This window comes from Aptenodytes patagonicus, chromosome Z, assembly GCF_965638725.1.
Source record: "Aptenodytes patagonicus chromosome Z, bAptPat1.pri.cur, whole genome shotgun sequence".
NCBI lineage: Eukaryota > Metazoa > Chordata > Aves > Sphenisciformes > Spheniscidae > Aptenodytes > Aptenodytes patagonicus.
In genome coordinates, this window is record NC_134982.1 from 45,931,909 (window position 1) to 45,958,359 (window position 26,451).

General features: G+C 41.6%; 1 protein-coding gene across 2 annotated transcripts in view; it reads left to right on the plus strand.

The window, feature by feature from the left end:
- The window catches only part of NTRK2 (neurotrophic receptor tyrosine kinase 2), a 204,989-nt gene that overhangs the window by 115,168 nt on the left and 63,370 nt on the right, over positions 1-26,451 (plus strand). For both annotated transcript variants that reach the window (XM_076362357.1, XM_076362358.1), the window contains one exon: positions 5,673-5,861. In XM_076362357.1, the coding sequence (XP_076218472.1) occupies positions 5,673-5,861 (189 nt within the window). The remainder of the gene's footprint in view (positions 1-5,672; positions 5,862-26,451) is intronic.

The window sequence follows — 26,451 nt, forward strand, 5'->3', positions numbered from 1 at the left end:
CAGCATGCAGCATTTTAAGAGACCAATAATATAAAATAATGTTTCTATAATTGCATTACTTTCTATTATGCTGGTCTCTCTTACCCAGTCTAATAGAATTGCATAAACATGATTTGATATCACAGTTGCATACAGTTGTTGAACTTAGGAATGCAAAGGAATATTCAAAGTAAAGCTTATAGCACCTTAAGTCAGAAAAAAAGTGTGCCAAGCCATGATTGATGAGTTGTCTTCCAGAGGGAGTGAAAAATAAGATAGCAATTCAAGAGTTAAGCTAAAAAGATGTCTGTTCTGGTAAGAAAGTTGGATCCTAGCTTGACAACAGGAAAAATTGAGTATCTGCTTTTGCTGAAGCATAAAACTTAGCTTTTAATCATGCAGAAAAGGACTTAGAATCTACAGCAAATATGGAAGTCTCACGGGAAAAGAAATCTTGTGTAATTGCTTTTTCAGAACAAGGTATTTAACTAGTGAAAAAATACACACACCCCCAAAAGGAAAAAGAGAGAAGATTCAGTATGGCCTCGAAATTCAGCAGAGGTGATGCTGACTGATGTGGCATGCACTCATTGTCCTGCTTTTGACTTAATGGTGTGCTATTACCATGTCCCCGGCACAGGCTGGTCCCTGTTCCCAGAGGAAGTAAGAAGAGCCAATGCTAGCACAAGGTCAGTTGAGAAATCTTCCTAGCAGTCAACGTCATTTTTCGTGGAAGCAGCCATGGTTATTAAGGCATCACAGGACAAAATCATCTCTATAAACAGTCCTCTTTACCTGAGCTGCCTCGTAACACTTGACTAAGCAGATTCATCCTTGTAACTATACAGCTCCAACCACAAAGCTAAAATCAACTGATTTTTTGATAATTATTACTTCTATTGTTTCCCAGTGTGCCTGAGCCATTAGTAGTGACTTCAGGGATAGTTGGAGTGATGTGTGACGCACAGAAGTGTGTTGCGAGGAGGATGCAGGATATTGTAGCCTCCAAGAGATCTTGTTAAAGCTTGGAGAGCAAACATGCAGAGTAGGTTGCTCATATCTTTGACACAGTAGGTGGAGGGAGAAGTAGATGGACACAATGCTCATTTGTGACCATCTAAACTAAAGTCTGAGTATATGTGCTTGCAAGGCCATGCCAGGTGCAAACAAAACCCATATGTTCTTTCTGATTCTGCATTTGAGAGCCTCTCCTTTCTATTTTTTGCCTGAGCTTGCTTAGCTGAGTTATGCTATTATTCACTTTGGGACTCTTTCTGTACTTTGATACACAGGAAAGTCATGTGGATTATTCCAGTGGCAGCCGGTAGTCAGATGTGTTGCCACAGCCAGCTACCTAAGTATTAGCAGAAGTCTGAAACAATGCAAAGCAAAACGTAGCCCCAACAAATAGCAGCGTAGATAGGTCTTGGTAACATGCATGTTAAAACTGCATTAACTCTGATGGCAATAGGAGCAGCAGGAAAGTCTATATTTTATAACCATGAAACTCCTTCTCCTGGCCAGAAATAGCAGCACACCTTGAAAATAGTTTTATTAAAATTTTTTTCTAAACCTAGGGAAGCTCACATTTGTTGGCACCACCAAGGTCAAGGACAGTGCGGAGATGCTGTTCAAGAGGTAGCACAGAAGTGGGTTATATTTCAGGGAGGGGTGCTGGCACTAGCAAAGGTAAACCATGACCCCACCCCAGCAGGTTTGGTTGTCTCCAGTTTTCTGTGGGATGTGAAGTAAGAGAAGTTTGCTGTTTCTGCCTGTCCCCATACCGTGTGCCGAAGATAATTCACAACCTAGGTGTGGGAGGTATGTGGCTTTATTATAGCTTGTCAGTTTCAAATATAATTGGTTTTCTTACATATCACCACTTTTTCAGAGAGCTGCTGTTTTTTGTATACAGAAGGGATTTTTCTTGGGCCTAGGTGATGCAGAATGGACACATTTTTAGCTCAACATTGAAGAGAGGAGAAATTCAGCCCTGCAGTGTATAGCTCTCATGTTTCTTCTTCAAGGCAGGCTACCATTTCTCATCTGGCTCTGGCTTCTATCTTCTTAAGATAATAAATACAGTCTAAAAATGAAATCAGGAAGTTGTTGGGCAGCACATTTAAAGGTGGAGAAGGCCTCTGGAGTTTTCTTAAAAGCTCAAACTGACTGTGAGTCAGCTATTGGCAATAGCTAATGGCTATTGACAACCCATGATTTTCACTCCCACCAATGACGTTTTGTCTAAAATTTTCAGATTTCAGGTGTGAAACTAACAGCAGATTTTATAAAAACCAGAATTGGTAACAGGTGACTGAGGGTAATTATCATACTCATTCTGCCTTTGACAAGTGGCTTTAAACTAAAGGGGGGCAGATTTAGGCTAGATATAAGGAAGAATTTTTTTTTATGCTGAGGGTGGTGAAGCACTGGAAGAGGTTGCCCAGAGAGGTGGTGGATGCCCCATCCCTGGAAGCATTCAAGGTCAGGTTGGATGGGGCTCTGAGCAACCTGACCTAGTTGAAGATGTCCCTGCCCACGGCAGGGGGGTTGGACTAGATGACCTTTAAAGGTCCCTTCCAACCCAAACTATTCTATGATTCTATGACAAGTAATTCAGTGACCCCATTTCATCTGGATGAAACCACACGTTAAGGCGCTTTAAGAAATTACCCTTCAATTTGAGCTTAGTGCATATTCGGAAAAGGGCAGCTCTAGCTTCTTGTCAGCGCAGGTGATGGCCTCATCTTGCATCCCGGAAAATGGTTTTGCATTACTAGAATATCAGTCATAGCCAGCTGCAATGCTGGCCTGTAATTGTAATGTGGCTTAGCGCATTCAAAAAATGAAATGTAACTTTATGGTAAGTGGATAGTCTGGCAAATAAGCAAGCACGGAAATAGTTCATATACCAGTTTGCTCACGTTGACAAAAAGGTCCCAGCAAAGGGATGTGAGCTCAACTGCTTCTGATACACAAAAATTTTCATCTGTTGAGTTCTCATTGTCTTAATAGAGAAGAAATACACAGGAAATAGGATTTTTGAACCCAAACAACTACTTCCAAAGACCGTTGCATGAGCTGATTACTTGCTAGTAAGTGAGAGGGATCACTAAGTGACACAGCACAAAGTTCCCAGAGTTGAATTTTTCTTAAACTGTTTCATACTGCCAGGAGTTGCTTTGGAAATCACCTCATTTTCCAGGTTTTTCTCACCTACATCAGAGAGCTGAATATACTTGGAGCCTGCTTTGTACCACACAAAAGACTAGTTTTTACCAATTAGCTTAATTGAGTAAATAGATTTACAATAGAATTTGCCCATTTGCTGTAAGAGAAGGGATTTGACCCTCACACTAAAGCTATATTAGTGTAAAAGGACTTTATTTTCCCAAGAAAATGTGTGTCAGCCTGCTTTTTGGAGCCATTAGCTTGACATTCACGAAGTTTAGAGATGTAAGGATGATGTCTAGAAAAATTTGAATGTGGTTTTAAATGGGTTTGCACTCTAATGCCGCTGCACACAACTGTCATGCACCTGAAAAATGTGTTGTGACTTTACGTATCTTGTGTGCCATCTGAGGGACCCTTTCCCACAGTTTTAGGCTCTGCACTTCATTAGAGAAATCTTCACCAAAAACTGTTAATCCTGGCAGCTTTCCTAGTAGAATCAATCTTTTGAGGATCTGGGTGATCAGTAATGACAAAACCAGCCTTGGTATTAGTATTTCACTTGATAAATTGCAGAGATCTAGGCTTCACTTACATTTGTCAACAGTGACTTTCCAGTGAAGTGCAAGGTATTTGAAAAATTACCTCTAATGTTTCAGGCTATGGGGGGAAGTACTTTTTCAAACTATGAGAACATTTCCCTCATGCACCATTAAACCAACCGGGGAGAAAGGAAAGCAGGACAGGGGTGGGAGTACACTTGAGTCTCTAAAGGTAAGGTTGAATAGCCACATGCCAAATTATTTAAGTTTTATTCCTGTGAGCCATGCCATGTAATGATAAAGTGTTTTTGTTAATGATACAGTGAACCATAAAAGAGTAAGAGTTTCTTTTCTTTAAAGCTGCCCTTTCTTGGCTGCTGTGTCTGGGACTGTCCTAGTTCTCATCTTGTTCCTTAATTGTGTGTGTGCTATGGTGGATCCTGCCCATCTTACGTCCTCAATGATGTGCCTGCAGGATCTGCTGCTGGTCCCCATTCTCTCTCTCTCTCTGCATCCCCCATTCTCTCCTGCGGACACAAATACCATCTATGTGGCGGGTTACTCAGCTCTGTCTTGCCTCTGCACTGTTCCTTCTGTCCAACCTAAAACTCAATCTGATGCTCCAACATTTTGCAGTGGGGTGGCTGGTGACTTGGAGTAAACACAGCTTTTCGTTGTCCTCAAGGTCCTCCCTGCTGCCCCCTTCTTTGGGGGGACATTCGCCCCTCCTGTGACTGCTGCCCACAGGCTAAACGCAGGTGTTGTCTGAGGATGCCGTTCCAGGATAGGCACTTCCAGAGGGCGAGTTTTTCCATCTGCTTCTAGCATTGTCTTTTGATTGTTACAATTAGAAGATGTGAATACCACCCCAAAAACCCTGGTTAACGTGATGGAGAATGAAGTAAAATGTGACATGTGTGATCTCTGCTGGCTTTTCAGTGGGGAGATTAGGCAAAACGTTGTTGCTGCTAAATGGTGATTCTGGTTTTCTTTGGATACTGGATGTAAGCTGGAAGATGTAATGTGGAATTTAAATAGCAGGGTTAGATGGCAAGAGTTCAAATGTTACCTGCGCTGATCTCGCTGTTAGATCAAAGGCCCCTGCAGCTCACAGAAGTGGGACACTGTGCTAAGCAGGATTTCTTTTACCCATTTACAAGGTTTTATCTCCATGGCACTTTCGTTAAAAATAAAAAGCACAGAATGAAACCAAAACAAAAACTGTCACTGAATTACTGATCAAAATAAACCTCTTTCTGGAAGGTGACTAGACTCAGGTATGGATGGGGGAGCCAGTGGGAAGTTCCCCTGGGCTGGATGAGCCCAGATTTGAGCAGTGACCCCAGATTTTGCAGTGGGGTGGGATGTGTCTTTCCCACTACTCTTCTCAGCATCTGCTCCGCACCTTCTGTGACTGTTCAAATTGCCCCCTGGATTTTGGCTCTTAACCATGTTGTCTTTTAGAAATTACCAGCTTCCCACATCAGGATGAGCCCATGTCCTCTGTATCTCTTGTCTTGTTATAATGCTACCTCAAAGGGAGGGCAGGCATTCCCTGGATTTGTGGCAATTATTGCTGTGTGATCCAAGTAGGCATAAAGTAAAAAACTTAATGCGTGTATTTCATAGCTTATTTCTGAGAATGACAGAAGGAGTTCAACAAATTTGGAGATCTTTCCCAGTGACAGACTATGCTGGACCCTGACATACTTAGTCTAGGCGATCTACCAGTGCAAAAATTTGCTTCACATTCCAACTCCTAATGGAAAAAACCCACTGTTCTCCATCTGCACCCAGACATAAAAATCCTGAGGTTAAGGTCAACAAGGCACACAAAGAGAGCTGTTCACTATGGGGATGGAGGACAAACTGGTGTCGTCCCACCCCACCCCCCCCACCCCCCCCCAAAAAAAAAAGGAATCATCTGAGGGAAGGGAACCATATGCTGAGTTACAGGAAAATCTTTGTTTCTAACTCTAGGTCCTTCTTCAGTTATCAGCAATGACGACGATTCAGCCAGTCCCCTCCACCACATCTCAAATGGCAGTAACACTCCGTCTTCTTCTGAGGGGGGTCCTGATGCAGTCATCATTGGGATGACAAAGATTCCTGTTATTGAAAATCCTCAGTATTTTGGAATTACCAACAGTCAGCTCAAGCCAGACACCTGTAAGTACAAACAACTGTATGTGTTTCAGTCATTCATTTTACCTGTGAAGTGCTGGGGCTTCTTAACAGAGCTAGCGGCACAAAATTCCTGGCAGTGTAAGGGTGGGGTTAAAATGTATGCAATTTGTTAAAGGTATATGGAATGAACCGCTTTACGTCTGTCAAAGCCAAATTCAGCTCTTGTGATGAATCAATGAAGTCAGCAGTTACACTCAAATCCGATCCATATTCCATCAAAGTCACTAGTAGCCTTTCCATTGATTTCAGTGGTCTTTGGCCAGTCCTGTGCACTGAATGTGTTCTTGGGAGAAAACAAATCCCGGGTCAGAAGCAGAAGTCAGTATTGTTACATACGCGCTGCTTTTAAATTGATCATATTGGCAATGAACATAACCTAACTTTGAAATCTGAGTATTTGTAAAGTTATAAGAATGATAAGGGTTACAACTTTAGTTCTTTTAATTTTATTGTATAATTCAACCTCTACAGCTGGAAAAGATGTTAAATATTTAAAAGTAGAGCAGAAGGTTGCATGATGGACAATAAATGTCACATACCAATCCTTTCATGTTCAGTTAGAAGCAGGTGAAATGTGAAAGAATATGAAGAGTTAAACATAATTAACTATGAATAGTTAAAAAAGAGTATCCCTAACTTCAGATGCTACTCTTCAATCCTAGTAACAGTTTTAGAATTCGACATGTGAAATGTTGATTCTTGAAGCACTGATTAGCATTGCATCAGATAACTGAAAAAATACCTACAGGATATTGTGATTAATAGCAACTTCACTGCTTACTATTTTTCATCAGTACATTAAGGTCTTTAAGTTTCAGAGAAGGTTGTTCCTGCCTCTTTTTTCCTCTTTTTTTGTTTTTGTGTGAATGTACATACCTTTCTGAAGTGTTACTGGAAGTCTGAACTGTTTCTCTGGGAAGTCACTCTAGAGATTTGCAGCATAGCTGGTGAGCATTGGGCTTGCAACTAAGGGATGCTACATCCTGTCTGTATCCTACCCTGAATGATATCGCTTCACAGCACAAACTGTAGTCTAGGGGCTTACTGCCAAGGTCAGAAACCTTTGCCTCCAACTTTGCAAAGCTTAAATGCCATAATAGGAATCTTTCTTGACCTGTGCATGAGGTCATGCATGCAAACGTGTATACATGACTTCTAAGGTTGCAAATACTGATGCTGGACTACCTACGTATCTTGTGAATATTAATGCTCATCTACATGTAGATTGTTGCACTAAGCACAATCCATAGAAGGATGTTCCTGCAACGCAACAGAAGGTCTTTTTCTGCCTTTTTATTGTACATCCCTGATGTTCGCTCTTACCATAGCTTTTTTGTGTGGCACTATTTTGTGATTAGAAATGCCCCATTATCTCTTCTACCAGAGCATATTTGAATAATCTGGCCTAGCATATGAAGTGGGATGCATAAGGTAATCACTGAATTGCTGATACTTGATCAGCACAAATAAAATGTTATACAGATGCATTCTGATTAGAACATTAATTCCTGTGAAGAATAGAAGCCGCTAGGGAATCAGAAATGGGCAACATGCCCACTAGAGCTCTCTAATGTTACATAAAAGGCCATGCTTTTAAATATTAGGCTACTGTACATCTGTTCCCAGCTGCATTAGACAACATTATAATTGTTTAAATAAACATCAGTGACTGCAGAGTATTTAACTTTCAGCATTAATGTTGAAACAATATACATGCTGTTCTGACGAAAAACCCAAACTGTACCAAAACACAGAATTCTCTCACATTTAGTACACTGCACATTAAGTACAGACGCATTAAATCACGGCTGACTAGTGCTAAGTAGGTCCTGATCCTAAAAATACGTAAGTCTGTTTTTGTTTTTTTGTGCTGCAATGAAACCCACGTGGTGTCAGGGAAATTAATCACAGTACATGAAGTTCAGTTTGTGCATAAATGCTTGCAGGATGCGGCTCAAGACTTTGCTATGGTGCTCTGGGGAAGTCTGTGGGGCTGATGCTCTGCATTCTGCCACATTGCCACAGTGGTCACAGTCTTTGTGTTTTTATTGCTTTAGCAAAGAGAATCAGGTAAACTGTGGCAGTGTATAAACCAAGGCAGATTTCTCCTACCACACTGAGCATCTGACCAATAAAGATCGTAATTAAAATTGTCTCAGACAAAAATGGTTTTCCCAGAAATAAATTCACATATGCTCTCTTTCCGTCCCTCTCACTCGCTTATTATTACACAGCTGCACTTGTCCTTTCTTAACCTGCCAACCTCCTCCTGATGTGTATATCTGGTATTTATAAACCTCTAAACTAAGTAGCTCTCATACCTTTTTCCTGTTTACAATAGTGCCAGCTCCAGATGTCATCTGGTTTCTCATCTCCAGCAAGATAATTAACATTTATGTTTACTTCCTATCTGGTCTAAGTTCCATTGTCCGCTAGCATTAAACACCGCAATCACTGACAGTCATGCTGGAAAAGATTCTTGTGTATTTAGCCTATGTTGGTCTGTGGAAGGAGGTGAGACTTCGAGCTAGGTGAAACTGTACGCAGATTGTACTGCAGTTTTCACAGAAGTTGAAGGAGTATGTCTGCTGTGAGTAGCAAATGGAGTTTCTTTTTTGTTATCTACTTAAGCCATATTTTGACTTGTCTACAGATAACCATTTCTGAATACAGTGTATCAAGCTCCATTGCAAAGTATTAGAAGTGTATGTGTTTAAGAGAAAATTAAAAAGTTGATTGTGATCAATTTAGCATGAAATTCTATCACTGTATCAGTAAATTGGTACTTTCGCTACTGAGTAACAAAATCCCAAAGAGTGATGTCTTCTAAAGAGTCAGTCTCAGGCTAAAAGTTAGAGCACTTTCCTCCTCTTGAGAGACAGCTTTCAAGGTGGGAAAAGCAAACTGATGAAGACCAAAGACCCATCGACTTGAGGGGTTGTGTTCCAGTCATCACTCAGAAGGACTGAATTTCTGTCCCAGGTTTCAGCACAAATGCTCATCTGTACTTTAATTGACATAACGGTAGAAAATTACTCTTCATCTTCCAACTGGGATTGGCTGATACTTCCCACTCCAGCTGCTCATCATCTTAACTACCCATTTTCCTCACCAGCAAACCCACTGATGCTTCTTCAGCACTTGTCTGTCTGATACCCTATCCCAGCACTCCTGGCTTTTTCTTTCCCTGCCATGTACGCTTGGTTGCTGCTGGCTGGTGGGCTCATCTGCGACTCCAATGTCTTGAATATTTCTGCCTTGAAAGTTTACAGTCTGTGGTGCACAGACACGTTTCAGACACGTACCAGACTTCTTGGTTCCTTTTTGTGTGAAATCAAAAGGTATTTCCTCTTTGGCAGTACTTGGCTAACAGTGACAACTCTGGTTTCAGATGCGTGAGAGAGTCCACAGCCTGAACATGGTGAAATGCTCTTTGCACTTAAGTCATGATAAACCAGGTTGTGCTGTATTAGCGTCAGCCTGCAAACCTCTTGCCTGGCAATTACCAACAGTGTTCAGTTGTTGCTGTTGAAAATTGAGCCATAGCTTTGTAGTGAACTAACATCGCCAGGTGCAGAAACCTTGCATGGATGGCAAACCTTGCAAAGATTTTTATCCCCTGAAATTAACTGGATGATGTAATATCTTGTGTGCATAGATGCTAACTATTGCTAGATGGTTAGTGTCACTAACCTTGTGAGCTGTCACAGCCCCTAAGCTATTTATTATTTTCATTAATTCCATGATATTTCAAGAATTAGACTTCTACATCTCTGTGGAGAAATTGTAGTTGCTAAAGTTGCCAACCAAGCCTGCCAGACCTGTTGAAACAGGACAGAAGAAACAAAGCCATTTTCCCCATGAACGGCTATGGACTTTCTTCATTCATCACTTAGCTTGCAGCCCAACGCTTGGAATATATCAGCCCATTACTATTGCATTTCTGTGATTAATGGTGGAAATGCAGTCAGTAAATAACATTGCTGTGTTGGTAGTAGTGTGAAAAGCAAAACCTGAGGAGAGGGCACACATAAAATGTCAGTGGCAGCGCCCAGGTTGAGACTCTCAGGGCAGAACTTGGGTAAGAAACTGCTTGCAGGTGCTTTGGCGATTTTGGGAATCAAATTGTTCTCTGAATCTCACCCCAGTAACGCCCACCCCATGAAGTCACAGTGGTTGTTTGAGTGCAGCTGAAAGGAAGGCTGAAGCTTTGCTCTTTCATGGAGAGGTTTGCAAGCTCCAGGTTTCAGGCCCCCTAGGGTGGATAAACAGCAGCTGCACTGACATCAGTTTGCACTTTCCAGCTAATCTGTACTTGCAACTCACTCGATTTCATCCCTAAAGATATTATCAATGATGGAAAACAGCGTACTGGGCAGGCTTGTTGATTAGTGAGTGGGTAGTTTAGTGGCAAGATGTTTTCAGTGGTTGGCCATACATGTAGCCATTGCATTTCAGATGATGTGGTGTAGATTGTGGCTTTCATATGGGAAATTTGGGTATATTCATGAGATGATAGTCTTAATATTTCGTCTATATTTCTGCAGTTTGCGATTGTGTTCTTTCAAGTACAGGAGTATGAATGTGCAGTTTAGATAATAATTATTGTACTTCCAGTTGGCCTTTGTTAGGGAAAGTCTGCAGCTGATTACAAGTTGGTAGAAATAATTTTTGTAAATTAATTTTGTTTTATTTTGCTGATCTGAAAAAATGAATTTACAGTCCATAGCTCCATCCACAATTGCATGTGCGATGATAATTTTAAAGGCAGAAGTTTTAAAAGCATCCCTCTTCTATACCATTTTGAACATTGAACTTTTCAATTTATGCTTCGAGATTTTCATTTACATTTTAGGGATTGTTATACCATTTAGTTAAAGGTGATCTCAGTCTTTTTCTTACTTTCCTTGTTCTTTAACTGTAGATTTCTTTTTAACATATACATAGTCAGTCTTTGGTTGTCCCTATTAGGCAGGAAAGTTGCAGAAATGCTCTGCTTCAGTCCACCACCTTCTTGAATGACTTTTAAGGGAGAAAAGAAATAGGAGTGTTATTCTTACCATTTTATCATGACTCCCACGGTACTGGACTTTCCTCTTTAAAGCCATAGGTCTTGGAGTCTGGTGATGATGTCAGATTTCATTTTAGAATGAAAAAAATGTGAAGAAAAGCTTGAGAATGTGAGCCAGACCCCAGAAGGCTGAGGAAACAGAAAAAAAAGATCTGGATTTGTTTTTCTTCTGTTTATTACATTGTGATTCTTTTTAAACTCAGTTTCATGATTTGGGAGCATTTGAGCATGGCAGCAGCGTATGAGGGTGCAGAGCTGGCCCTGCTCTGCCAGCCTGGGGAGACAGCCCTGGCACGGCCGCCACAGAGAGCAGAGGAGAGCAGCCAGATACTGGGACCCACTGAGTTACACTTCCTCTCCTAGGCCATTTGTGGAAGGGTACAGCTACTTGTAGTTCAACACCCAGTTGTTTCCATGGCTCTGACCACTCACACTCCGCAAGGTGGACTGGTTTCTCTTCGTTTTGGAGTAGGCTGACAACCTTCTGCCCAACCCTTGCATCACTAGCAACGGGCCATTTGATATGAAAAAAGAAGTAGTTGTCTGTCTTTCCAGGGTAGGTTCAACAGAAGGAGGGGATGTGGTCACCCAGCTTGTATTTCTCTGGCATCCTCACCCCAGGAGTCCCACAGCAGAGCCCAGCCCCAGCTTATGTGTTTTCTTGCTGGGTGCATGGGCTCTCATTGCAGAGCGGGGACGTGAGAGTTTGGTGATACAAAAGCTGCAGGCAAAAAGCAAAATTCACCAAGAGAGCCTCTGCACTGCAGGGATCTGCCAGGCCTCTGACACAGAGCAGCAGGTTTGTTCCATTTCCGTGTGCTGCTCATCCTGCACACGCAGTGTCCTGTAGAAAATAGCAAGGTGCAATGAGCAGACTGCCTGCAGCGGACAATCTCCATTTGACTTTATTTCCCACATCACAAATTATGGCATGTTCCAGGTTGTATCTGTCACCCTACACTTCCCTGCAGTTTTGAGGAATAGGGGTAATTTTTGATACACATTACAGGGTGAAAAATAGACTGAGTTGGTCCCTGTGAACAGAAGGAGGGTAGCCCAAGAGAAACACTCTGTCAGCATTTCCATCCCTTTTTGAAAGGCTTTTATATCTGAGTGACCACAAAAGAGAGGCTGCTGTAGTGGTTTCTTAGCCAGCTAAGCCCTAAGCCTGGGGATTTTCCATCAACGCCCAAAGTTCGCAGAGCTGAAAATTTATAAGCAGCTCATTTTCCTATAAAAGACACCATGACCTCAACAACCAGAACATAGAGGAGCAAAACTGATCAATCTTAGTGAAATCCAGACTGGGAGGAAAAACCTCACTGTCCAAGCTGAACTTGCCAGTCTTGACATTCATTGGTAGTTGGGATTCAGTGGTTGGGAGACTTAACAGGGCACTCACTTCAGGATCTTCAGATGCTGAAAACCAAAAAGCTTTAGATGCTGAAAGCCAAACATGAATGAGGTTGAGATTACAAGGAGAGGTATATGTATTATGTTTACTGCTTGTCCTGATCCCATTGTTTGCTTTACTCTGGAGGTATTTTATTGGCTAGGTAAATGTATAAGAGAGATATTGGCTGAATAAAGATAGAAAGATATATGAAGGTATATTTTATCATCTTGACTAAACATTTGTAGTTTGATTGCATGTTTTAATCCCTGATTGCAGTCACCATTTAAAATGTGTGTATTTGCAATTGTTCATCAAGTCATACATATGTCAGAAATGTCAGCCGTACACATCGGTGATGTATTTCATTAGTTGCATTTGACTTCTTTTAACTGGTGAGAGATTTGTCTCCCAGACCATAGCATATTGAGTCTCAGATATTTTTCCCAATAATGTGGTCACATATTTCCTTTGCACAACAAATAAAATGTAACAGGGCATAAATAAATTCATGAGAAATTAGATTTTTTAACTCCTGCTGCTCATTCTGAGACTCAGCAGACCTGCAGGTTTTTTTGTTTTCCAGCCAGATGGAAGAATTCTCCCAAAGGCAGAAGTCTTCAACTTGAAAAGCGTGGGTTTCTACCTCCTTAAAAATTCAGAATTGGAAAGAAAGGAATATTTCCACATTTAGTGTAGAGGTGAACCTATAGAATCACTTTTGCCCCCAGAAGTTACTTGTGTTGCAGTCTTGATCTGTCCATGAAGTCCGTTTACATCTAATAAAAAGGGCAAGAAATCATGCTTTCAGCAAAATATTTGCATTTCGTCACACAGAATGTTGTTCTGTGACCTGAATTATTCGGTGAACTGCTTGCTCTGAGAGTCCAAATGCTGGAAATGCAACTGCAAGAAAGAACAGCTTGGACTCTGATCTTTAATTTATGAATAGCATGAGTGTTTTATCACCTGGAAATACAGCACATTAAACATACTTCTGGCTAAATAGTGGATGTTATAAGGAGATCGAAGCAATGAAGATCCAAAGTATGCATTTCAACTACAGAGACAGAGTACAAGGCAAGACGGCATGAAACATGCACTCTCAGGAAAGTGTCCAGTGTCAAAATTTAGGTAGAACATGCACCTTCTTGTGTAAATTTGGTAGGTAAACTTCAGATAAACACACTGTTCTTCTTCAGCAGAGCACTGAAATGCAGTCAACATCAAGCCCAACCACAGGCTTCATGTGAAGAGCACATTTAAGGACTTTATGAAAGATGAAGTGAAATTAAACACATGTGCAAGCATTCTCTGCAATTAGGGTATTAGTCAAGATCAAAAAAACCAACATGGTGCTTTTGTACGTGTAATCTCAGTGACATTGCTACAATAAGTTTGTCATTTGACAATACATCTGTATCAGAAATACATACACTATTTTGGCACCAAAATATGTAGCTAAATCAGTAGTACATAAATGACAAATAGCACCGTTTATATTGTAATGATTAAATTATGCCTTTCAGACTCAGTGCTGCATACTAAGTTCTATGGATGTTGATTTTATATACAGAAACCTGCATGTGTATGTAAAAGCATAATGGGAAAATAACATGACGGAGGTTAAATGGGTAGTACTTATATTTAAGCTGGATGGGAAAAAAAACAATCTATTGTGAAAACCTCCTTATCATGAGCCTAAGCATGGGAGCAGGATTGGGCCTTGGATTTATTCCTTTGTGTCAGTGAGAGTTTTGGCTAAATAAGAAGCACAGATCCCAGGGAAGCAAGGTAGTATAAATAAGAATAAAATGAGAAATTTTAGGTCTAATAAATACTAAAGTATGAGAAAATCAGAAGCAAATCAAATAACTTTGTAGCCAAAATTATTTCATAAGCCTACTTCTAACTTTCTTGAGTTCATCACCAAGCAAGTGCATCATTATTAAGAAACATGAGTGTGTAAAATGCAGTTAGTCCTGAGCACAAGCTCACCCAAAGATGAATTTTGGGAGAAAATGATCAGGAGTACGGTTGTCCACAATAAGCATCAGTTAAGACAGCGTAGTATTTATCGCAGTTGCAGTGTGAGCCATGTTGTTTTTCAGCTGTGTATAACATCTTCACACCTCTCTCTGGCAGCTGTCTCTGGGGAATTAAGGCTCTCAGTGCTTTGAGACTGACTTTTGAGAGCAGTTTAGCAGTCTGTGTCCTGGAGGAGACCGTGTGGTTGGCTTTGCAAGTTTGCAGATCTGCCCATTGCGGGGAGGCTCCCGATAGCAATGGGTTACATTACGCCTGGAGCCATCAGAACTGCAGAAGGGTCCACGGCCCACTCTGAATATATGCATGCCCCTCCTGTTTATGTGTTTCTGTGTATGAATTAGGGTGTGTTGGCTTGCATGGCAGCCCATGCGCCCAGCAGGAGTTCACCTGCTCTGCCCCTCCCTTTCCTATGTCATTTGTACTCTGGCTATCAGATTCTGTGAGAGGGGTGCTTTCCCCACTGCATCCCGGCAGTGGATCCTCATGGCTGGGACACGGAAAGCTTGCTGAAACCTCATGCTCCCGCCCCTGCCCTGTCTCCCCCTGCAAGCAGGAGTGCTTATCAGCTGCTCTGGGGGGGGCTAATCTCCCAAACCTTTTTTATTCTGTGGTCTGTGCAGCTTGGTTGTCATTCTGTCTTGAGAAACCTTTCCCAGCAAAAATGCCACCGAGGTTCATAACGTCCAAGTACGTTTGTTTTGATTTGACAGGGTTTTGCTGGGGAGCTCCTCATTGTCTCAGGCTTAGCTGCATGTGTGCTATGGGCACAGGGTAGGCCAGCAGCAAGTGGAACCTAACAGCCATTTAAAATGTTGTCAGAGATAAAAGTAACACAGTTGGTAATATTCTGAAATATTCTTCAAATAATTTTTTTCAGCATTAACTTGTTAATTAAACCTCTCAACAGGCTTCTCATTTTCCACAACAGCACTTGGGGAAAAATGATTAGGCTGTTTTTTTCTCACTGGAAGGTGTTTAGTTAATATATGTGTTTCAGTTTATACATATATTCTGTCCAATAAAATACCTGAGCTCAGCATTTTTTTACTCATTTAAAAAATATGATTACACAGGCAGACAATTCCAGGAACACGTTTCTGTCATTAAATAACACAAATAAAAACCCAACTGCTGAAATGTATCTTTATGATCATCTTTTAAAGCCCTCCCTTTCTCACTTTCCCTTAAGCTCGTTTTCTTTTGGTTTTTTGGACAGAAGTGAGAGCACCTTTCAGTACCAGCTGCTCTGTCTAGCAAGGATGCCGAAGGGACCTCTGCTTAGTGGGACTATGCCTGAGGGGCACAAGGAGAGACAGGCAGCCCTTGAGCTCAGTAGTTCCCGGGGTTATGAGGGTTGGTATGAATTTCTCAGCCTGTGGTTGAGCAGGACATGCCACGGAGTAACGGGTTATCGCTCTTCAAAGGCCAGTATGAGGATTAAGTCATGAGGCATACAGATCTGGTATGAGGTGAACACTCGCTTGGTCTTATCTCTAGCCCATCAATGCCCATAATAATTGAAGACTATTATTTGCAGATTGCAGGGGAATCACTGTGATTGAAGTATAAAACCCCTGCAGGGGAAAAAAGTGTCAAATAACCTAAGTCAAGACCCTGCAACGAGGTCTGAAATTGTTAAAGTTCTGTTGATGAAAAGTTGTGCAGTACCGCTGCGACTTGCTCATTAGCTTTTGGGGGCAATTAAGCATTTAAATGGAAAACATATTGCATGGGAGTATTGTTTGCATTTAGAAAAAAATGTGGTGTATGCATACCAATTATCTCCTGTTTCTCCAAATTGCAGCCTATCTCTGTATAACTAATAATCTCTCTAGGGATTTTTTTTTTAATTTCTGCATTTGGGGAATCTAAATTCTATTCTCAGAGAATAGAATTCTCTGAGAATTCATGTGACGCTAGGCACATGAAAGGAGCATCTCAAAGGCATTCAGGTGCTAAATCAATGACTGACTGGTTTTCTAAAAAGCCCCTGAACAGCTTGGAAGTGTAAAGTCTGGTCAATAGAAAACAGAGTGTTAATCAGCTTAGTACTTTGGACAATTCCAGTAAATGATTGCTTCGCCTTTAGCTACCTAAATGCCTTTGAAAACTGGTTGTGGAAATTCTGTTGAAAGTCAGTAGTTGTACAAGTCACAGGGTGCAGGAAAAGGCTTTCAGTCTCCAAGAGGATCTCTTGAGCAGCACTGAGTTGTACTGGAGGGTTGGAGCCAGAGTTAAGAAGATGGGAAGCAAAGCTGTCTTCACAGCGGCACTTCCTTCCCCTCTTCCCTCCTCCCACCTTGGTTTATTTCCCACAGCACTGGAAAGAAAGAATGGAAAACAAGGTGGTTGTCTCTATCACGTGGCTATTTGTTCCCAAGACTGGGTAGCAAGAAGCCAAATCTAACTTCAAACAACCTCCAATTTATATCATTTTGAGGGAAATACAGGTTTGACAGAATTTTCAGCTGCCGTTATGAATACTTCTTTGACTTACAGTTTCAGTTAGAAACTTCCTGAACTGAAGCCTTTCCCACACAGCTCCTCTCATTTCTGAGTGTTGCTTAGGATTTGTTTAGATTTTGTTTCTTAGGCTGTCTTTCAAGGATGTGCTCTCATTTTTTTGGTGCCCACAGCTTGGAAGCCCTTTGGCTGCCTTTACAAAAAAAAAAAGAAATAGCTGAAAACAATACCCATCAAGGGGAACATGTCCTACACAAAGTAGGGAGGAACAGAAAAAGGGAGAAACAAATGGAAAAGAAACAAAACCTCAGTCTCAGCCTTTGGCAAAGAAAGAAAATACATGACTGATTTGCTCTGACCGCTTGTGCAGGAGGACATGATTTGTCTTGTCCGTGTTTTATTGTCATCAGAAGAAAAGCAACTGTTTTGCAGTATTTGCAGTCTCCACTCAAGAGGCTGTTGAGACTGGAATAGCAATGGGATTGTCTCCAGACAGAAATGCATTGACCAGCACTGTGTGGGAAGGCTTGAAAAGCTCCTTCTTGGGTTGTAAAGCACAAGGCAAAAGATTATGGGCTCATTCTTCATCCTCTTGATTTAGAAGTGGAAGTACCCTGTTACACAGGGTTGCTCTTTCCAGGACTGTCCGTATTGTCATGTGCTTGTGATGCTTCGGTCCATGAAGTTCACTTGTGCAACGGGGAGTGCACAAAGGTGGTGTATCATCAGGTGAGAGTAAAATGGTTTGTGTTATCATTGTCCAGCAATGCCATTCCTGTCTATGTTGATGATAAATTCTCACCTAATTTTGCATACTGTATCTGCTCAGTTTGGGAATGGACAAATTGCTACAGTGGATCTCAGTAGTAACTTTCTGGTACCTAAAAATGGCTGGTACTATACCTATTAGAAACGCTTCACCAAATAAATATCTAATAAACCTTAAGGAGTATATTTCTTCCAGGTCTTCCAACACATAGAGATTGGCTTATGCTCTGTGAAATAAAGATTGATGTCCTTTTTTAAGTACTAACCATGTCTAATAAACCAGCAGATATTCCCTGTATGGTATGTAGCAGCTTCCCTGACATTAACAGCAACATATTTACATCCTGCTGTGGCTGAAACCCTCCAGACCAGGAAAGCAGAGGAGAAGAGGGATCAGAAGCAGCCAAAAGGCCAGAGGCTCACAGCTTGCCGGCACACCCAGCCATTGCAGCAGAGAGCTGACACTCATCTGTCCTGGCAGACAATGATGTGAAACAGTCAGTGGTGCATTAGTGTCCTGCACCCAATGTAATGACCGGGATAAGCCTTTGGTACTGCCCTGAGGGCTCTGAACCCCTACTGCATTCACAGTGTGCCTGGAGAAGGGACTGCTACCCACCTCTCTGCAGCAGGGGAAGGGCAGAGGCAAGTTCACCGTCCTTCAGCTCCTGCAGCCCATGGCTGACTGCAGGTGTAAACTGCCTTTGACTTCAAGTCGCATCAATTCTCTGGCCACCACTGGGGAGGCTGGATTCGCAGGCTAGACCCCTTCAGCTGCCACAGCCAGCCCCAGCAGGCATCAGACATGAAGCCCAAAAGCTCTGCGCTCAACTCAACTTTGCAGGAAGGGTCCCTTCAGTCTTGTGCCTAACCCTGAGAGGAGATATCAGGTGCATGTTTTCAGTGAGGTGTGGTTTCAGACACAGTAAATCACAGTTCTCATCCTGAAGGTGTGGTATAGAAGCATAGACTTAAGCCTCAAATTCACACGGCCCTTCTTGGAGAACGTATTTCCTTTTTGTCTTAGCTTTTGCTTCTGGAGGGGAAGACACAAGCCTTTTGCTTTCCTTGCAGATGCAGCGAATCCTTCTGAAAGTTAATCTGAATTCAGCTGTTTGCAACAATCCTTATTTTACTAGAAGGTGACTATTTCCCAGCTCATTGAAGTCTTTTGCATTACGCACTCTGATACAGCACATTTCCTCGCTGGAATTGGTTTCACCTATTTATCACAATGTTCTGTTGCACTTTAAGGTTACAATTTTTTGCCACTTTTAATGGCAACATTTTAGAGAACCCGGAAATTGTACCACACTGAGGAATAAACACAGTGCAAAATGAAGTATGTCTTTCAGAAATGAGGAAGAAGAGAGAAGTTTCAGCTTTTCTTTGCAGTGATAGCTTTCTTCTAGAGGCCCAATCCAGAATTTATTTCCCATTTTAATCAACGTGAGTCTTTCCAACCTGTTGATCTCTATGTGTTTTGAGTTTGGCCTCAACATCTGAAACAGGACTGTGGTAAATGGCAACATTAAACAAACTGGTGAGAGACTTATCTTGGACTGGTAAATTTTCTTGACTACAAGATAGGATGGTTTCAGGATAGAACAAAGCACACAGGTGTTCATTGCTCCTGCAGAAGACAGCTTTGCCATCTCAACTTTGCAGCTTGTGTTTATTGACAAATATGTACATAGAAATATGTAGAGCACTCTCTACAGGAAAAGCACAGAAAAGCATCGTGTGTGTTTCTTAATAATGGAGGGACAGTGTACAGAGAAATCTTGGAATTTTATTTGTTTTGGTCTAGTCTTGGGATAGACTCTGCCTGAGCATGCGGTATTTATTTTTCATCATATATAAAAGGCTGTGCCCACCCATGGTGAGTTCTTGGCCTCATTAGACCAGTCGTCCCATCCAAATGTCCATAAAAGCTTTTAAGAAACATTTTGTTAGGCTTTCTCTGACCTTTCTCTATGGGTATACTGTATACAAGCATACATGTTAAAACCCAGAGTTATTCATTAGCTAGCCCATCTCAAGAGCTGTCTTCCTGAAACTTTGATTCTTCCACAACTGCAGCCAAAGGCTGTGCTGGGAGACATTTGAATGGCTGAGACTAGTGTCTGCCCTATAATAAAGAAATATGGCAGCAGACTGCAGAAAAGTTGTGTCAGAATAGTCCCCTGAATTTCTCTCTTCTTACAGAGGGCTTTTTTAGGTATCCCCCTCAGAAAGACAAGACGAATTCAGAGAAGTTCTAAGAACAAAGCTGCTGCAGAAACATCCTGATGCCGGGAGTTTTCATTTTTAAGAAAGAAGGGCAATTATTTAAATGTAAATGCAGTCTAAGGAAAGAGAGCAATCCTGGGTTTAAATCTTTCCTAGATCTCCATGCTCTTATAATAAGAAAAGGAAATACTAGTTTAAAAGCTCAGGTATAAACCCTCTGTGGTCACAAGCTGCCCATCATTCCCTTCACTGCTTTCTGCTGGCAGATCCTTAGAAGCCATGTCAGTGCTGAGCTGAACTTGGAGTTTTGCACAGCATGTTAACTCTGGGTAATCAGGCTACGAATGCCATAGATCAAAGCCTATTTGAACATATTTGACCAAAACCAGCGAGCACTGTTTTCTTTGTATCTCAGATTCTATGATGGAACAAGCTTTATCTGATCCCATCTGTGACAAACCTCATTGTCTCTGACAAGAGTGTATTTGGAATTAACTTTTGGGTTGTTGCTTTTAAGTAAACTAACAAGCCATTTAATACTGTGCAAGCTAAGCATTTCTGCATCCTGATACACTTGAATTATTGAGGTTCTTGGTGTGTGTTGTTTAAGTTGTGCAAGCTGTAGGATGACTGTAAGTAAAATCGTGCTTTTGGGCAACTAGTACTCAGTCCAATCCACAGAAGATGATGGTTTGATTCATAGGAGACAAAAGCTTCCTCTCCCCTTCTCTTCAACCCAATGAAAGGTGGTGGAGCAAAGCATCAGGGGAAAATAGTGTAAAGATTTACGAAATGCACACTGTACCCATGAATGCAAAAAATACGAAGCGTATAAATATATTCAGTCTCTTAATGTGGTGCTCTCTTTTAGCAAGAGAGGTGAGGCCACACCTCGAATACTGTGTTCAGTTTTGGGCCCCTCACTACAAGGACGTTGAGGTGCTGGAGCGTGTCCAGAGAAGGGCAACGAGGCTGGTGAGGGGTCTGGAGAACAAGTCTTATGAGGCGCGGCTGAGGGAACTGGGGTTGTTTAGCCTGGAGAAAAGGAGGCTCAGGGGAGACCTCATCACTCTCCACAACTACCTGACAGGAGGTTGTAGCGAGGTGGGTGTCGGTCTCTTCTCCCAAGTAACAAGCAATAGGACAAGAGGAAACGGCCTCAAGTTGTGCCAGGGGAGGTTTAGATTGGATATTAGGAAAAATTTCATCACCGGAAGGGTTGTCAAGCATTGGAACAGGCTGCCCAGGTTGAGTCACCATCCCTGGAAGTATTTAAAAGATGTGTAGATGTGGTGCTTAGGGAGTTTAGTGGTGGACTTGGCAGTGCTAGGTTAACGGTCGGACTTGATGATCTGAAAGGTCTTTTCGAACCTAAATGATTCTATGATTCTATGCTTATGGAACAAAGGAAAGGCAATGCAGACTCTTAACGTTTTGCTTGTTACTTTTAACAGGCAGCTGCTCTGTATGGACAGAATTCACTGTATGTCCTTAGGCTTTGCTACAGGGAACACCTCCCATGCTACAAACATGGAGAAAATATTCTTATCTCTAGCTGTTGTTTAAGCCAGCAAGCATGTTGTTAAGGGTGACACTGTTCTGCACATAGCATCATAAATATAAACTCTGAGACACAATTACTAATAAAACTCACTAGATGGGACAAAACCAAACCAACATCACAAAGATGAAGCAGATAAATCATGCTCAGACAATAGGGAAACTGCAGGGAAAATACAAAGGCCCGTGAATTGCATGTATCCAAGCAATAACCAGAGAGGGCTCCGGTAGGAAGTGACACCCTGTGAGACAGTGATGTGTACAAATCTCCTGCTCCCAGACAAAGAGAAGGAAGGAGAGGGTGGGGGAGGAAAAAGGAAATAAAAGACAAGAAAGACAAAAGGGTAGGCCTGTTGGTCATTTACTGCAATTAAGCCAATATTTTGCAGCTGTACTGCTCCAAAATGCAAGCAATTAAAGTCACTACCTAGGTTTTGCCCTCCCTGACAGCGTGGCTTCAGGATTTGGATTCAGGGAGCAAAAGGATTTGGGCAAGTAGGCTTTGCTTTTGATACATTACCTGACTTGTTAAAAGCAGCAGTGTTTGATTAAGGATCTTTTTAATTGCCTTTCACTAGGCCGATGTGTTCATTGAGTTTTCCCTCTTTTCTGCATTTCATCCTGACAGCCAACTAATTGAATATCCGGGTCGGGTTGGGAAGGGACTTTTATCCACATGCCTCTGGAGCCTCAGTGAAGAGAACTGGAGGTCAGCATGGCAGGGCCTTGTATCTGCAGCTTTAACCATTTGTTGATTTGGTTTTATAGCTTTTGAACTGATGTTTATTGCTTCTCTGGATGTTCAGGAGGGAAGTCCTCTTAAATCCCTGGTGGCATTTCATTATGGTCATAATTATAAAATGTCTCGTATCTTTGGGGAGTGTGAAAGGATCAATAAGAGTACAAGACAGCTGAAGAACAAAAAGGTCTTCTGGGTCACCGTTTATTTCTGTATCCGTCTGTGCCCCCCACCTCCAGACCCCAGCTGCTCCTTGTGCTGCTGGAGATACGAGGAGAAAGATTATTAGGGTGCTGGGATAAGGGAAATGTAACAGCAGTGCTTGTGGTTATCAAAGGGACTGGATACTTAAGAGAGTCAAATTTGGTAGCCTCTGGATAAGAATGAGGCTAATGATCAGTGGAGCAATGCGCTGATGTGCAGGCATCCTGCATAGGCTTCTGTATGAGATTGGCATCCAGTTCTTCACCTGATGATAGCCTTGAAAGAGTGGTTCCTCCACCGTAATGCAAAGTGAGAGAGGAACGTCCTAGTGCCTTTACCACTTTGTACAACCAGAATAATGCAGCCTTTACTGAATTATTCCATCTTCAGTACAACTCCTCCCCCTCCAAAGTTCCAGGGTAATAGCTGAGATTTTAAATGCACAGAAGTAAAGCTGTTCAAAAATAGAATTTTCCTCCCATGGGAGATTTCAGCATTTCAAAATTACTTTCTGCTTTAAAATCAGAATGTAAGTTAAAGCAGAGGGCACTTGGATTAAATTTTGTCTCAAGTTTTGAATTGAAATGTTGAAATGGAAAAATGTACATCTTCAATAAAATTTAAATAATTTGGTATTTTAAAATGAAAAGTGTATTTTGGCAAATACTGCAAAATTATGGGTAAGATTTTTTTTGTGTGTGTGTTTTGGAGGGGGGGGAAAGCTTTTTTCCACTTTGGAACGTTGAATTTGATTCTTTGTTTCAGAAAGCCAAAAAGGTAACTGAAAATCAACATTTTCCTGCTGCCGAATCCTTGAAACTTTATTTTACACCATTAACATTTTTCAGTCAAATTTTTGACTGGCTTTATGCTGAAGTCAGTGCTGTGGAAATCAAAATTTTGAATGTCCTGACTTGTGTTCAATTAATATTTGGCACATTTTCTTTCATTCCTACACCTGTTTCCATTAATTTTCTTGCTGAACTTATCTGGGAAGGGGAGGGACTCTAAAAGACATAAGTGGTTGTATGTAACTGCAAGTGATATCCAACAACTCCAAACCTTCTTGGATTAAAGGGTGAAACTCCACTGAAGTCAATGGAGCTTTAAATATTGGCACCAACAGAAAATTTGTCCCATAGAGTGCAGTTGCATTGTCACATCTTGAATGCTCTTCATTCTCATGATAGACATTACTAAAGGAGTCCCTTTTCAAGCACTTATGCATTTATTATTTTCAAAACCCATTTCCTCAAAGAGGTCAAAAGCTCTTCTCATCACCATAGGGAGCCCATGGGAATTTCGGCATTCTGAAGTACGGCAGGTATCCAACTGCATTAAAATGTTAACGCCTTTCTGGTTTTTTTTTTTAACCATGCTTTGGTTTTGTCATGAATCAAAAGTGGTGGAATCTAATTATTTTTTGATTGGAAGGAAAAACATTCCAGCAGGAAAAATGTCACATTAAAATCGGATTACTTCCAACTAATCCATAAAAGAAATTCCCCTAGTGAAAAGGCCCTATCCCTGATTGCTTTGTATCACTAGTGTGGTGCCATAATACCATTTTTATACCATGTTTCTGGCAATTTTTGGTATTATCTATGCAGAAAATAGATTGCAGGTCTCCTCTAAAAGCCAAATGTTTTCTCCTGCTTGGCTGTACAGAAAAGCTGGAGTTTTCCCTTCTTGTCTGTGTTGATATTTTTCCTAAAAGCGGAGAACAATGCAATTATTGATTATTATTTGCATGTGTTACTTTAGAGCCCCAAGGTCCAAACAAGACCTCACTCTGTGAAGCATTGTGGGACTCTGCAGCTGCAAATAACCCCTGCTTGAAGAGCTTTTGGGCTATGGCCCCGCTCCTGTAACTTGGAGCTAGTTGGTTGGCCTGCGGGCAGGTTACAGACCTGGGGCTTCACGCACAGGGTGAAGAATGGAGGAAGGATGCTTTGGTGTCCTGCCTGCACGAGCAGGGAGTCCCAGGGATTAAATCCCGTGCCCCAGCTCACGCAGGAAATCTGTGGCTGACCCTGAGGGTGGAAGCCAGATCTCCTGCGTGGCCCCCTCAGCCCCTGACCCATCCGTCCTTCCTCCCTGGTGTCATGTTGGCCTCCAGCGCAGAAACTTCTACCTGAGGAATTTTCCATTGAGTTCTGCTGCTGATGAGTTTCTTTCTCACCAATAGGTGGAAACTGACAGCCCGGTTTCTCAGGTGACACAAGGAACGGTTCTGCCATCCCAAATGAGGCAGGAAAAACATCACGCAGAACAAGGAATTTTCCATAAGAAACTGTACCATAGCAACTGAAAAAGACGTTGAAGCACATTACACTTTCTCAGCTTATTGCAACCTGTGCTTTGATGCAACAGGACATCAGAAAAGCGAAGACTTGTTTTTTTTGTTTTTCTTTTCCTCGCTTATTTCTTTGGCCAGGAGAGTGATTGCTTAACTGGTGCTGCTTCATCATAATGAATTTATTGCAAAATTGTGTAACCTTTCCACATCCGTCTCCAAAGTCTGTGCCAGAGCCTGTGTTCTGGCATGCATTGTCATGCTATAGCTGGGGAGGGTGAGGGAACTGCATCTGCAGACTTCCATAAGATATCACAAGCTTTTGAAATTGTAGGATAACTAACCAAATGGGATGCAGAAATATTTCCAACAGGCTGGCAGCTGTGCAATATGTGGCATCGAATAAAGTTGAGTCACTAAGAAGTAGTGATAAATAAGCTAGCAAAAGTTTCTGTCTTTTTTTCTAAGCATACCCCAAATATAATTGGCTAGTGTAACAGAAAAAAACATCACTGCGCAGAAACAAGTGGCTGTGACGGTTTGGACATGGACAAATTGTTGCTGTACTAGGGACAGCATTTAATTGAAATGTTGTGTAAAAATCTTTAAGGGAAGTCTTTGTAGGGCAGATGTTTAGCTTGTTCCTTTAGCTGTAACAGGCTGTTCAGGATGAAGAAATCTAAATTAACAGGACCTAAAATGCTTAAGTGAGAAAACAGGAGAAAATCTGATTAGCACTACTAATCAACTGAGGTCTGGAGATTCCCTTTCTTTTGAACTGGAGCAGTTTAGTCATCTTCCTTTTCCTTTTTTCAGAGTTCATACTGCACCCTGCCCATATTTAATCTCTCCCTCGTGTCCCTTCTCAAGCCCATCAGCAGTTCAGTCTTGCACTTCTCACTGGAGATAGTAAACTCCATGGTGTGGATAATCCTTCTCTCCTGTATATCTGCAGATACTAATTACTGGGTGGAAAGCTGCCGCATATGCACATTTGCTATGTATGTACTGTCTTTTCATTCAAACTCACAACCTGTCCAATTTCTGAGGTATTTCTGAGGCATTTCTGAGGCAAGATGTACCTCTTTTCTGTGAGACTGCTTATTTCAGGTTCCCCTCGATGTCAGTGACAAGCCTGTAACTGATTTGGGAAAGTTGTATCAGGCTCCTGCAGAGCTGGGCTTGAACTAAAAATGCTGTACTGGAGCAGGAGTAGTCACAGCTGTCCTTAACTACGGCTTTCAGCAAGGTCCATATGTGAAAGCACAGTACTTTTTGTTCAGTAGCAGGGATAATGCAGGTTCTCAAACCACTTGCTCCTAGCTACTGTAGCTACCTTTCAGCTTGGTTAATTACGGGAAAAAATACCTTTTGAAATAGTCTTGAGAAGAGATTTTTCCCAATGATGTTCGGACGCTTAGCTAGAATAGCCCTCATTAGGATGCAATTTACCATTTTCCCCAATTTTCACAACAACTGGCATTTCTGATGCCTGCTTGGCACAATATGAAGGAAAATGATTCCAGTAGCTCCCATTCAGAAATCTTTATTTGTTTACATTTATGAAGGTGTGGAAAGGGAGCCACAGCAAGTAGTTCTGAAGTGCTGGTTGTGGTATGTTAATCCCTGAGGGCCTGTTTATTTTTATGCAGGATGGTACATAAAAGACTGTAAACTAACAACATACAGACTGGAATAAGCAAAGAATTAGGGCACTTAACTAAGCAGCAGACCTCACATTTTCTTTTGTTCAGGGCAAGTTGGGGTTTTTTTTTGTCTTAAATTGGGGGATGCTGT